The sequence below is a fragment of the Aricia agestis genome, chromosome 1 (assembly GCF_905147365.1).
Source record: "Aricia agestis chromosome 1, ilAriAges1.1, whole genome shotgun sequence".
Lineage (NCBI taxonomy): Eukaryota > Metazoa > Arthropoda > Insecta > Lepidoptera > Lycaenidae > Aricia > Aricia agestis.
The window spans coordinates 15,644,656-15,658,768 of NC_056406.1; the positions used below are offsets into that span (position 1 = coordinate 15,644,656).

The window sequence follows — 14,113 nt, forward strand, 5'->3', positions numbered from 1 at the left end:
CATTCTTCAAAATTAACGATTTAAAAGTGAAAAAAATTAACGACTATCACGTAGACTTTACGTTATTTTGCCGGTGGGCGTGAATTTTAAAATTGTTTAACATCACGCGGGCCACAAATAAAGTCCCAGCGGGCCGCGGGTTAGGAATAGCGGACCTAAAGCCATATGAGTTTTAAAAGTTTTCAAATGAAGCATTAGCTCTACTTATCAAAATATCATCAGCTAAAAACTACTAGGTACTAGGTAGCATTTTTTTTATAAGATCGATGTGCTAGTTGTGTGCTAGATGCCGCTAATAGCGGAGCAATTAGGTCCTGCAATACCGTTGAGAGAGAGTAGACTAACTATTATTCTAGAAGTTACCGTGAATACAGTGTCGGTTCTGTTCTCCTGCAACCTCTGTATCTCCTTGAGCTCCTTCATGAGTCGCCTAGTCCGCACCGCTGCCGCCCGCTCCCGTACATCAGCCCCGGCTGATTTCTTCTTGCCGAGAGCGGAGGATGCCGGGCTCGCTGGCAGACTGACCGCCGCTTCGGCTGGAGTCACGCCGTCCCTGTGAGTAAAAACATCAATATAATTATATTATGAGGGGGTGACAGAGTAGCAAAGTGATATGATTGGGTTAGCCGTTAGGTTTTAGCCAGTGACGGTAATCCGTCGCTGGCTAAAACCTAACGGCTAACCTAATCATATCAAATCTTAATAGATTACTTGATGCCCTAAGCAAATAGCAATCCATGCCTGTGGGCCCCTATCCATATATCGACTAGAATCGGTCTTTGAACCTTCACTCTTCTGGTGTCCCCTCAGACGTGTTGCCCTAGGCAATTGTTTAATTTGATTGACGGTTAATCCGTCACTGGTTTTAGCACAATAACGTTTGTGAGCAAACTTGCAATGAGCAACTTCTTTATCATTCGTTCTCTTTACTCAAATATCTTGTTATTGGTCGTGACTCGTGCCTTTTCTATCACCTCAATTTACCCTACCTGTTACGAAACTTCGATGTCTATTTCGATACCTAGTTATCGAAAATCAAAGCTCGTAGTAGTAAATGTTATCTCATAGATGTTAGCTTATCTAAGGTATTTGATTGAACTTCTGTATGTATGCGACAGGACATGCGACTCTGTAAATAATAGCTTAGTTTTATTCCCTCTTTTTGTTTACACTTAGATTTAAGATTTCATATTAGTAATTCCTATTGGAAAATGTTTATCTTGTGTCTCATTTTTATAATATTGCTGTCCCTTTCGCACGGGAATGTAGTGTGTTTCACACAATTGTTATTGCTGTCTCTTTCTTGCATAGTTGCACTCGAACTATTGTTGTCTCTTTTTTACATGGCTTTGTTTTACTTATTTTATTGTTTATTTATCTTATAAGAATGTTTGTTTACCATTGTATTAGCTTATAAGAATCCCATTTGATGTCATATTATGTGTAAAATGTTATATTTCAATAAACGGACTGCATTCGTTCGACAACAACCGATAGAACCCCACGGGCTCTAACGGTACAAATTTCATATATAAACACGCACTTTCTCGGTGCATACACATTCACTTCCGACAAGCCAAGCAGATGCATGCGTAAGCCCTGCTCCACCACACTCCGCTCCAAGCAGTACCAAGTTCACTCCTGTGTTTCCTTCTCGTCTCCTGCACCTCCTTCTCCAGGAATCTTCCATCCGGCATCCTTCACCCTTCAAGATACAGTCCACTGCTCTACCACCCGGCGACCACGGCCCCGCCGAGTTTGTCGTGTCGCCAACAACTGGTCCTTCAGAAGCCGGATCACTGCGTCAGCTCGTGAAGAAAGAAGCTCGCCCTGAAGATTGCAGCCAGCCCTGGAGAAGAGAAGCTCGCCCTGAAGACGGCAGCCCAGTCCCGGAGAAGAGAGAAGATTGAAGAGAGAAAACACAGGAGAAGAGACGAAGCCCCTGCAGCCAAGGCCAGCGTCTACCTTCTGAAGAAAGAAGAAAGAAACAAGTACGCGCGAGTGTTGGTGGTTGGCTTTGCTTACCTCCACCAATTACTTGGAAGCAATCCTCATTAACGTGCGTGGCCACCTAGCGGTGTTAAACGGCCCCTGCAGAGCGCACGGAAGCATTGTGGACGACCTGACGCCTCCACACACCTACCCAGGTGAACAGTCAGACCCCGCCGGCACGGTACGGTAACGCTCTGGGGCCACAAGTTGGCACGCAACGACGGGTGCGGACATTCCTCCCGCACTCTGATGCACCCGTGAGCGCCCGCGCCCTCTACCGGGAGGTTCCTACCTTCCTGTTCCCTGCATTCCTATTCCCGGTTCGGCATCACCGCGGTAGCAAGCTGACCGGGCTGTTAGTAGTAGGCTTGGTAGGTCGCGTTACGTAAAGACATTAAGTGAAGTGAAAGTGAAAAGTGTTAGTTTTAAGGTTAGGGCCCCTCGTGCGCAATGGAGAACGCGCGTGTGTTGCGCTCGGGCAAGTCCACGCCCTCGCGGGAAGAGACGCCATCGTCAGGGCAGACCACGACCCACGAGACCAACACATGGAGCAGAGGCACCGGCGTTGAAGACACGACGGAGAGCAGCACGCGTACCGACGCTAGGGCCAAACTAAATTCAGTACCCGCACAAATCGACAACGTAGTCGAAAATGTAGGAAGTGCGCCGGGCACTATAGTTAACGTCCCCGGGGACAGAGCAAGCAGCAAATTATCCGCGTTGCAGGCCGAATTAGAGTATCACAACTCCGAACTAGCACGGGCTAGGGCGGCGTCCGCAGCTGCCATGAGTCGGCTGGAAATAGCTAGGATAGAGCTAGGAGAATCCACCGACGCGGACCAGCCACCCAGATCGAATAAAACCCGAGTTGAAGGCTGGATCTCGGAGCAATGTGTTAGGCCGTCAACAAGCGCTCAAAACCCGGGACGAGACCCGCGTCCGACCGAAAACATCGAACCGCGCGCCGGTAACACGTCGCTTAGCGACATGACATTGCTAGCCAACGCGATAGTTCAAGCGGTCAATTCGAGTAGGTCGGAAGCGACGCCTAAATTCATTCATGAGTTGCCCCACTTCGACGGAACAATTACGGAGTGGATGGCGTTTAAATCCGTTTTTAATGACACCGCGGATATGTTCTCGGACATTCAAAATGTAGCTAGGTTAAGAAAATCATTAAGAGGCGCGGCCCGCGAAACAGTTAGAGCTTTGCTATACACAGTATCGGACCCGTACGAAATAATAGATACGCTAGAACGGCGATACGGCAGGCCAGAACTACTTATTCTCTCCGAAATCGAAAACATAAAACGTTTACCCCGTATGACGGAAGACGGGCGCAATGTTAGTAGTTTCGCGAGTAAAATATCAAACACGGTAGCGGCCATAAAGTCACTTAACCAGCCACAATATTTGTATTCTCCCGAGTTAGTGGGTCGAATAGTCGACAAGTTAAATATTATTTTAAAATATAAGTGGTACGAGTTCAAATCTGAACGACCCGGAGCACCGGAGCTCGAATTAATGGCTAGATTTTTAAACATTATGGCGGATCAGTGCGGCGCGATGTTCGCGTACGAAACAGCTAGGGAGGAAAGGAGAGGCAAGATGAAACCTCGCGCGGTAAACACGACTCGCACACGGACTCATAGATCGACGCGTTATGATAGCGATAGTTCCTGTGATAGATCAGATTGCGAAGTCACGTACGAGCCGCGTAATACCGTAGCAGCCGCGTTCAAACCCTCAGCTAAAAAGGCCGAACCATTCAGGCCGAAGCATCGCACGCCGCGCCCCGCGACAGAGGCGCCACGCTCCGCGACGGAAGCGCCGTCAAACTCGTCCAATAGAAATAATTGTCCCGTATGTTCAGGCTCCCATACGACTATTAATTGTGCAGATTTTATTAAACTTAGCGTATCGGAAAGATGGGACGCAGCTAAAAATAGTAAACTTTGCTTTAGATGTCTAAATAACTCGCACGGGCGAACTTTCAGATGTAAATATATTCCGTGCGGCATAAACGGTTGCGAAGCGCCTCATAATAAGCTATTACACGGCAGCGGCAGTGCAGCGCCGCCCGCAAGCGGCAATGTTAGCTCAATAAATCACGTTCGTGCGTCAAACACCTACCTCAAAGTAGTGCCGGTTGAGATAAGTGGCCCAGTGGGCACCACCGCTACATACGCCTTGCTGGACGAGGGCTCTACATTGACCCTAGTTGAGCGTACGGTAGCGGACAGTGTAGCACCCAGGGGTCGCAGCCAGCTACTTAAGTTGGAAGGGGTAGGCGGTAACCAAATTGACGACCCCGAATCGTGCAACATATCGCTAACAATCCGCGGCGCGTGTAGTCGAAATCTAGAAAAAATGAACGCGAGCACGATTAGTAATTTGAATCTTACGCCGCAGTCCGTAAGCAAGGACCTAGTTAGACAGTGCAGCCACCTAGTGGAATTAGAAGACGAACTGTGTTACGAGCAGGCTAAGCCTACGATACTCATCGGCCAAGATAACTGGCACTTAATTACGTCTCGACAATTACGTATCGGAAATAAGGGCCAGCCAGTGGCGTCGTTAACTAAATTAGGATGGGTCCTGCACGGGCAGGACGCAAGCTCGCGTAATTTAAATAATATTCAGTTCATAAGTCACGTAAGAACGTCGCAGTCCGAGGATCCCGCGTTAGAATTGATAAGGAATTATTTTAGCATAGAATCGTTAGGTATAGAGCCGCGTAAACCTAAAGCGGATCCGGACGAGCGCGCGTTAACTGTTTTAAATAGAACTTGCAATAAAATGAACGATTGTGATCGGTATGAGTCAGGCTTATTGTGGAAAACCGACAATGAAGTAATGCCGGACAATAAGAAACAAGCTCTAAGCCGTCTGTACAATCTAGAGAACAAATTAGATAAAAACTTAAACTTAAAAATAGAATATTCGAAACAAGTAAATAACTTGCTAAGTTCGGGTTACGCAGAACTAGTGAGCACCCCAGCCACATCACCTCGCACCTGGTACTTACCTCATTTTTCAGTGGTTCATCCCCAAAAAGGTAAGGTGCGACTGGTTTTTGACGCTGCGGCTAAATGTGGGGGAAAATGCTTGAATGATGCGCTACTAACCGGGCCCGACTGGCTCTCCGTCCGCCCTGAAATTCCCGAATAAAATAGGTCTGAATAGGGTTTCATACATATAAACATGGGCGGTCGCGTCTAATGAAATTCCGCGTGCTCACTTTGGTATTTCAAGCACCTCACTCCTCAGTCTTCCCTAAATTCAGTTTCAATTTAGTGTGGGTCGAATTCCACATAATACCTGCACAGGGTCTATGTTTGAACTGATGTAGGTAAACTGTACATATTAGCTGTTGTGAAATGCTAAATCCTGGAACCCCTTATGCAAAGTGTAGAGTGTAGATTGTGAATATTACGAACTAAAGTCTAGCAGCTGTACAGGGAGAAATTTTGAAAGAACTTAGGTATCTACACCATAAAACTTACAGGCAAGTATCTCTCTATATTATATTATTCTCTATAAGTAGCATTATAGTTCTGCGCACCTCACGCACCAAACCAATATAACGCTATACTGTAAATATGGAGATCATGAGCTTTCTGTCATTGTACGCGAGCAAAAGAAACTTAAGTTAGGTGTTGCTCAAAATTTATCTTTATTTGGTGTTTATGATTTATCGCTCTAGCTCTGGCTGAAGTCTGAACATTGCCATGTGAATTATGGGCTTGGATGTTTGGTCTTTGTGACGCGTCTGCGGGATATTTTGATCGCCAGTGTCGTCCGCGTCCATTGTCCAATTGTGACTTTATCACAATTAAACGATGACCTTAATGCGTGTTTATTGTCTCTTTGTTGTGACTGCAAGAAAGTCCTTATGCATCATGTAAGGGAAACTAACGCTTAAGTCCGACGTCACTGGTAGTATTTGGTTCCGCATTATGTGACGCAATGACCAATACGCGTTTAATAACTGCGCAAATCATCAATAAACTGACGTGTTTTGTCTATTAGTAGGTTAATTGCATGTAACTAATTTCCTAAGGTGATTCTGCTTTTAGGGTTCCTTATCCAAGGATAAAACCATATCGAACTCAGTTTGGTTGTTAAACCTTGCTACAGGCACAGAATATACAATGTGTCCCGACACCGGTGTCCGATCCTTTAATGTCATGATATATGGCATATTTTATCGACAAATTGGCCCTCAAATTTTTTCTCTTTCTCACGGTTGTAAAATGGCAGCCATTTTAGTTTTTCTCGAGCTTTCACACTAATCTGAGCAGTACTTCTCATGTAAATATCCTATGAAGATAAAAAAGGTCTCATTTGATAGCTAAACTTGTGGAATACGCTTACACAGGCAATATGTTATAAATTTCGTGGAATTAAACATAGAAAAACCAAAGTTTAAGAAAAAAAATTGTGTATTTTTTAATTAATGGCTTTTTCTGAAAAATCTAGCACATTAAACTGGTTCTTTTTTGTTTTAAAAAGATAGAAGATGTTTTTATCTTAAATAAATTATTTATTTCAATGCTCTAAGTCAGATAGTTTAGAAGTTATAACGATTTTCCTATGAAGTATAGGTCAGATTAGTATGAAGCCAGAGAAAAAATTTTTTTTTTCAAAAGTAGGAGGAAAAAAAATCGAACTCATGATTTATGGCATATTTTAGTGAGAAATTGGCTTTCAAATATATATTTTTCTAACTTTCGAAAAAAAAAATCGGACATCGGTGTCGGGACACATTGTATATAGTAGTCGCACTACAGGTGCGAATCTTTGCCTTTTACTACAGAACCCACGACGTGTTACCGACTCGCATTTGGTCGAATTTTTCTTAAATAAAATGTTTAGTTCAAGCTTCGAATATTAAAACAATAAAGAATTAGGTGAACCGCTTTCGAAAATATGTTTTAAAGAAATCTGTTTATGAATCATCTGTGTCCTACTTTGCCAAGTAAATGTCTCCGTTATCGTAAATATATAATTATTGTCGGGCTCGAAGTTCCCTGCGCTCGATTTGAGCGTTTTATGAATAATTAATCTGACTATGAATCAATTTCTTCGATGGTACCTACGATTTACGAATTATTTGTAAATCGTAGGTAGATGGCGGACCGGGTCTTATGTAAATTCAATGTTAGTCGTGATCTGTTAGCTGGAGTTACCAAAAACCATAAAGTTAATATACCTAGCGGAATAGAGCAACAATCTCGAGCTGTCAAACGTAACCGAAATTGGTTTTCATCTGTGTGAAAAAATATGTGTACGTATACACTTACACAAGCATGATTGAACATGAATTCTATGAGATTAAATTGTCAACGTGCAGCACGTGCCGACTGGATGTCAAAAAAAGAGTGCTGCTGTCATGTATCACACGATTCACACGTCTCTTTTTACCACGCAGTGTTACTGATAGTGACTTCTCTCTTGCTCAGGCCTTTGTTTTTCTATATTAACTTTATGCCAAAAACCGACCAAATTAGGTAGGTCCGCCATCTGCTTATGAATTTCTCTGAGAGTACATGCACCTACTTCGTTAATCAAAATGGCCCATCCATATAAAACCGCACTTGCAGAGGGTTTATTAAGTGCCAATTAGGTGAGCTATAACATATAGAGTCGGTAGAGCACTAAAAGGTGGTTCGGTGCCATTAAGGTTTTGGGTCATTGCCATTTGCCACTCACCATACAACTAACCTAACCTAACAAATAATACTTAGTTGATTTAAAAAAATATATGCACTCGAGAATCTTATCTATTATTACAATCCATAGAGTTAAGGGTTTAATTATAAATAAATTCTAATCTTTTCATTCCAAGGATGATTTAAAACAAAGTTAGGTATTCGTCTAGACTCTAGCAAATAGCTAGTAAGTACATAATAATAATAATATATTATATCAACACAACAATAACGCTGTAACACAATAAATTTATGTTGTTTGATTTAAACTTATAAGGTTAGTAGTGAATACTAACTAGTAAACTAACAGCTGTATGTTTTGTGTCGCATTACAATTATAATTTATGCACCAAGTTTGATTAACTATGCAAAACATGTGAGCGCGCGGGAGGTAAACATGTGTCGAGTTGTAACTTGTAACTGTTCAACATACTATATAGCCACAGAAATAAATCAAGATAGAACGGCGACGCGCGTGCGTTGCTAAGGAATCGTTCGTGTCAATTTTTGCTTTGCTTTTAGTTAAAACAAATAACTTACCCGTGGCAAGAAATACCTCCTTTTGACCGATTGACTTTTGTACTTCTGTTTTTACAATTAGACACTGCACAATGAGGCATTTTTACACAACCGCTCCGGTGTAATCAAGTCGAGACGTGCGCGCTGACTGAATGAACGTTCAATGAATCTTGCACCACAGAGCAAGATTGAAACACGCGTACTCCACCCGCTTAGCCGTTCTATCTTGATTTATTTCTGTGTATGTAGCTATATTATCTATACAAGTTAGGTTTAAGTAACTAGCTATGTGTACGTTGCTTCCTGGGTTGTAAGTTTTAGCACTAACATGCGCTTCTACGAAATATTTTGGATGGGTAACCGTAATTCTTAGAACTGAAATGTCTGCATATATTCGACGATCTAGACAGGAAAACCCAAATACGAACTCCTTGGTCCCTATCCTAGCTAAAAAGAGCCGGCCAAGTGCGTGTCGGGCCACGCGCAATATAGGGTTCCGTAGTACCGCCAGTTTTTGATAATTTTTGTGTGGTCAATAAATGTACATTTATAATGTGTTTTACACTACTAACAACAACATCTCAGTTACGTTCTAAAAAATTTGAACGAAAAGTTTCTTTATACTTCGCCGAATACATTTTTTAGTTGATCGACTATTACTCAGTAACTTATGAAGTCTTCTTAGCCGTGATAGTTTTCCTATTAAATTCAGCATATTTCCTACTCCCGTGAATTTTTTCACATTTCCAGATGCAACTGTTTAGCTGGTAGAAGGGGGGGGGGGGGGGGGGGCACTGGACTCCTAACGATTTTTTCCACTCTAAAACTTAATATTTTACAAACGGATCCCTAAATCGGAAAATTATCTATGAATACTCATAATATTTTTAAAAAACCTTTAACGTTGTTAGTGGCGGCCGCAAAGGAAGATCTTCCGACCGAGAGAGATAGCATGCTCGGTCAGGCCGAAGCCCACTGACGTCATTTCAGACGTTGTATATAATATCTCTTGCCGTTCTCCGAAACTTCGGAAGCGCGATGCAGGAATGTTAGGCTAATTGTGGGTACTGCCACAAACCTATCCAACGATCCTAACACACGATGGGGTGAAAAAAAAATTCATCCCCGCTTGATGTGTAGGGAAGGTACCATAAAAAAAATATTTTTTTAAGATTGCATGTATCATTTTGTCGGCATCATTAATATGTGCATTCATGCCAAATTACAGCTTTGTAGGTCCTATAGTCTCTGAGCAAAACCGCGGACAGACAGACTGACAGACGGACAGACGGACAGACAGACGGGCGGACAGACGGACGGACAGACCGAATCTATAAGGGTTCCTTGTTGACTACGGTACCCTAAAAAAGGCACAAAAGTTTAAAAAGTTGCTCTACAACATAATAAGGATTCCTCGTGTGGAAATATCATTTAGTAATCTTGACTGGGAGCGTTAACATCTGAGTTGAGACCAGTGTTTTGACCCCAGGCCGCTAACCACCTGTCGCATACCAGTAGGCAGTAGCGCATTGCACCAGCCAGTGTCGGAACGGGTTAGAGCTTTATGCGCCAACACTTCGATTACTTCAATAGTCAAATTGTGGTCTAAAGTTTTAAAAACTTTTCTAGAGAACCATCAGTATAAATAGAAGTCTTTGTAGAGAACCATATTTTGAATCTTTGATTGCTCTGTCATTCGGAACTGAATAGAAGTTTCGGTTGTTGGATCTACTTTATCAAAAACTTTGGTGTGCTAAAGTCATTGGAGTTTTGATTATAATTTTAATTACCTACTCAACTTGTAACAAATATGAGCCATATATTTTGAAACTATAACCAAAATGTTATGTGTTCCAGACTAACAATATTTTGTTAACCAAGAAAGTAAAATGTAGAGACCGACTTAATCTTTAAGATATATGGCCTTTACAAATTAAGAATAAAAAATAAATAAAAAAAAAGTAAAATGTAGAGCTAGCACGTTTGTGCAGGACTTGGATAACGCTCTGGATAATACTTGACATACGGAATGCAGAAACTCCACATTGCATTGTGCTTCCATGTAAAATATAACATGCAGTGATAATATTAAGTACCTACTATGCAAGTTTCTACTGTGTAGATACTAGATACCTACTCTACATTTACATAAGTAAGCACATAATTTAGTTTTCGTACTTTCAGTGTGCTATTTTATTAAGTTTAGTTAATAAAATATAGAGAGCACACTGAAAGTACGAAAACTAAGTAAGTTTAGTTTGCTAGTTACTTAAATCTTTCCGTCTGCTAAACGAACATTTTGTCGTTATCTCAGCAGGATATTAGTCACATTCAGTTTTAATAACTTAATGGAACTAATAGCACCAAAGACATAAAAAGGGAAAGCTTATCAACTGATAAATAAATCAACGCATAGGCTGCATTGAACTTAGGATAGGCATAAAAAATCTACTCTCAAGGCAGGCTGCATAAAAAAATGTGGAACTGGAATACGCGCGGGAAAACTAGTCAAGTTAAAAGGTTAAGTAAAATAGGAACGAACCTGTGACGACGAAACAGGCCGCGCTTGGCCGGTGATCCACTGGGTCCGGCTCCGTCTTTGTCGAGCTTCTCCGGAGAGCGAAACAATTTCCGGAATGCGGCAGCTACCTTCTCCTTAGATCGCGACGTCATATTGGACTCGCTGCACCCGATTCACTTTCGCACTTAAACCCCTCGATATACTTTGGAAAAAGTTGTGTAGTTTTTTATACTGTTTTTTTTAATTCACCATAAGTCTCGCGACGTGCGCCGACGCACGTGCGACTACTTACACGGTGAGTGCGTCGATGAAAGCGAAAACTAGCACACCGCGTCCGCTATCGGCAGTGCAACTCGAGGGAGACACTCGCGGCCCAGACGCGACACGACGCGGAGACGCATATCACCTGGAGCCTGGAGTCGACTGTTGCGGCCCTCGTGTGAATGAACTATCTCGGAATATTGTATTTTAGTTCGATCCGGATCTACGAGCCGCGCGGGTTGCGTGAATCAAACGAGCGGCCTAGCCCTGAAACAAAGGAAATGAGCGTCAATGAATTTCTTGAGGATTTGGGTCAATACAGTGGCAATGATTTTGACCGTCAGATTAAAGTCGTTGCGCAATTGCATAAAAGGGTTATAAATGATTTTGAGATTAATTTTTAACAAAAAAAATATTTTGGCGTATGTTTGTAGAGTCTCCAAACTCTATGTATATGTCTCAAACATAGCTGACCGAAGTTTGTCTATGATAATGGTTTTATACTTTAGACTTACATTAACAATATCTACATATTGCTATCTAACTTTTCGCCACCGTCCTACAGGAAACCACTTTCATTCTCGTCATATCTGCAGAGGAAGTCGCACGGTGCGCTTTCCGATTTCATTATGAATTGTCGTACATTAATAATTGAGATCTACCTACCATCTTAATTAATTAATATAAGTAATAAGATATCATCGAATATTTTGGTGTATAACGTAATTATTATGTTCAAGATTGAAGGCCTCTAACTTTCCCTGGGTCTATTTATGTGAGGTACGCCCTTGTTTTGACCTTAAGGACGAGGGATAAAAGACATCCACCGGAGCCTACGCACATTGGCAAATTGCCCGAAGAACAAATTACGTAAGAGAGGTTCGCGCGCTAGTGTTTATTTAGAAAACGAGTGAAATATCACTTACGAGGTGTTGTAATTGCGGTTAAAGGTGATTAGCCTAATCGCAATTTCGAAGTAAACAAACAATTTCCAATGTTATTTGTAAAATCTGCAGAAGCGATAGAATTTAAGAGGAGTCCACACCGCCCTTTTTTCCATACTAAACGTTGTCTCATGTTTCCACCCTGGATAAGTAGTAGAGTTGTAATTTTTTTCGTGAATATCGACGGCCACTAATACAATGTCCCTATGTTTTCTTTTTTTTCATAATTTAATTATTAAGTAAGATATGAACGTTCAAAAACCCAAAAAAATGGCCAGATTTGCAGAGAGAGCTGTGTTCAAACATCCAGAAAACAGATTTGGCTAGATTATACAAAAAAAAAAACTAAAACATAGGAATACAGCTCAGGCCTTTCTTTAATCTTTAAGAGGATACACCAGGGGCTAGAGAAATGAAAAAAAAGTACGTGTTATATCTATAGCTGTCTCCCTTACCTCAAGCCTATACCGTAGAACGCGATGGAGACAACTGCAGAAAATCCAGAAAATCAACGATTCGTTGTCCCCTGATTCCTTCTCCAAAACTTAACCGATTTAAGTACTTTTTTCATTAAAGATTAAAAAAAGGCTTGAGCTGTGTTCCTATGTTTTGCTTTTTTTTGTATAATCTAGCCAAATCTGTTTTCTGGACGTTTGAACACAGTGGAAAATCTGGCCATTTTTTTAGGTTTTTGAACGTTCATATCTTATTTAATAATTAAATTATGAAAAAAAAGAAAACATAGGGACATTGTATTAGTGGCCGTAGATATTCAGGAAAAAAATTATAACTCTACTAGCATTATCCAGGGAGGAAACAGGGGACAACGTTTGTATGGAAAAAATGGCGGTGTGGAATCCTCTTAATGAAAAAAGTATTTAAATCGGTTAAGTTTTGGAGAAGGAATCAAGGGACAACGAGTCGTTGATTTTCTGCAATTGTCTCTATCGCGTTCTGCGGTATAGGCTTGAGGTAAGGGAGACAGCTATAATAGATATTACACGTACTTTTTTGTCATTTCTCTAGCCCCTGGTGTATCCTCTTAAAGCTCCTTGAGATAACTTGAAACGGATCCTCCGTTTATATAATATTCCTCCGTTTATATCCGATAAAGTAGTAATCGAAACTTCGAGTCAAAACATTCTATTCTTTTGTCTTTGGAATGATTGTTTTAGTAGCTAGGTGTATCAAGTAAAAACATAGATTTTATGATGGCACTACCATGACTATGCAAAGAAGTTATTAAGACTTTCAGTTATGCCAAGGCCAAGTAGAGTTAGAAGGATGGTACCACCACCCACTAGGTAAAAAGTGTAGAGTATTACTAAATCATAAAATGATATACATAATATGTGTATAACAACGTGCATAAGGATAAAGTTCATTATACGTCAGACAGTAGACTGGAGACACGAACAAATAAAATTAATCGCGTATTAAAATTGAAACAGCGTTGGGGTTTATGTGGAGTGTAAAATCATCGTCCCGTCTGCATCGTGCACCCTGTGAGTTGTGACGTCACCAGACAGACCATGTCGTTATACAGGCTGTAACAAAACAAATTAGTGATAATACTTTAGGGTGTGTATGTGTCCCTTATCCCTGTGAGTTCACTGTGAAAGCACAGGTGAAAGTAGCAACGTTGAAAAAGCAAAATTTTAGGGTTCCGTACCCAAAGGGTGAAAACGGGACCCTATTTATGAGACTTCGATGTCTGTCTGTCCGTCTGTCTGTCTCCAGGCTGTATCTCAAGAACCGCTATAGCTAGACTCTAGAGTTATGAAATTTTTACAGATTGTGTACATATCTGTTGCCGCTATAACAACAAATACTAGAAACAAAATAAAATTAATATTTGAAGGGTGCTCCCATACAACAAACGTGATTTTTTTTGGCCTTTTTTGCTCGATATCAATAATGGCAACAGGTAGGCACTTGATATTTTCACAAAGGCCTTAAGAGGATGCACCAGGGGCTAGAGAAATGAAAAAAAAGCACGTGTAATATCTATAGCTGTCTCCCTTACCTCAAGCCTATACCGCAGAACGCAATAGAGACAACTGCAGAAAATCCAGAAAATCAACGATTCGTTGTCCCCTGATTACTTCTCCAAAACTTAACCGATTTAAGTACTTTTTTCATTAAAGATTAAAAAAAGGCTT

The 14,113-nt window shown here is 41.2% G+C and overlaps 1 protein-coding gene across 1 annotated transcript in view; it reads right to left on the minus strand.

Annotated features, from left to right (window-relative positions):
- Positions 1-14,113, minus strand: part of LOC121725324 (ubiquitin-conjugating enzyme E2Q-like protein 1) — a 31,210-nt gene that overhangs the window by 3,204 nt on the left and 13,893 nt on the right. The window contains exons 2-3 of the mRNA XM_042112220.1: positions 10,768-11,274; positions 364-553 (exon numbers count right to left, since the gene is read on the minus strand). Of these exons, the coding sequence (XP_041968154.1) occupies positions 364-553; positions 10,768-10,898 (321 nt within the window). The 5' untranslated portion in view covers positions 10,899-11,274. The remainder of the gene's footprint in view (positions 1-363; positions 554-10,767; positions 11,275-14,113) is intronic.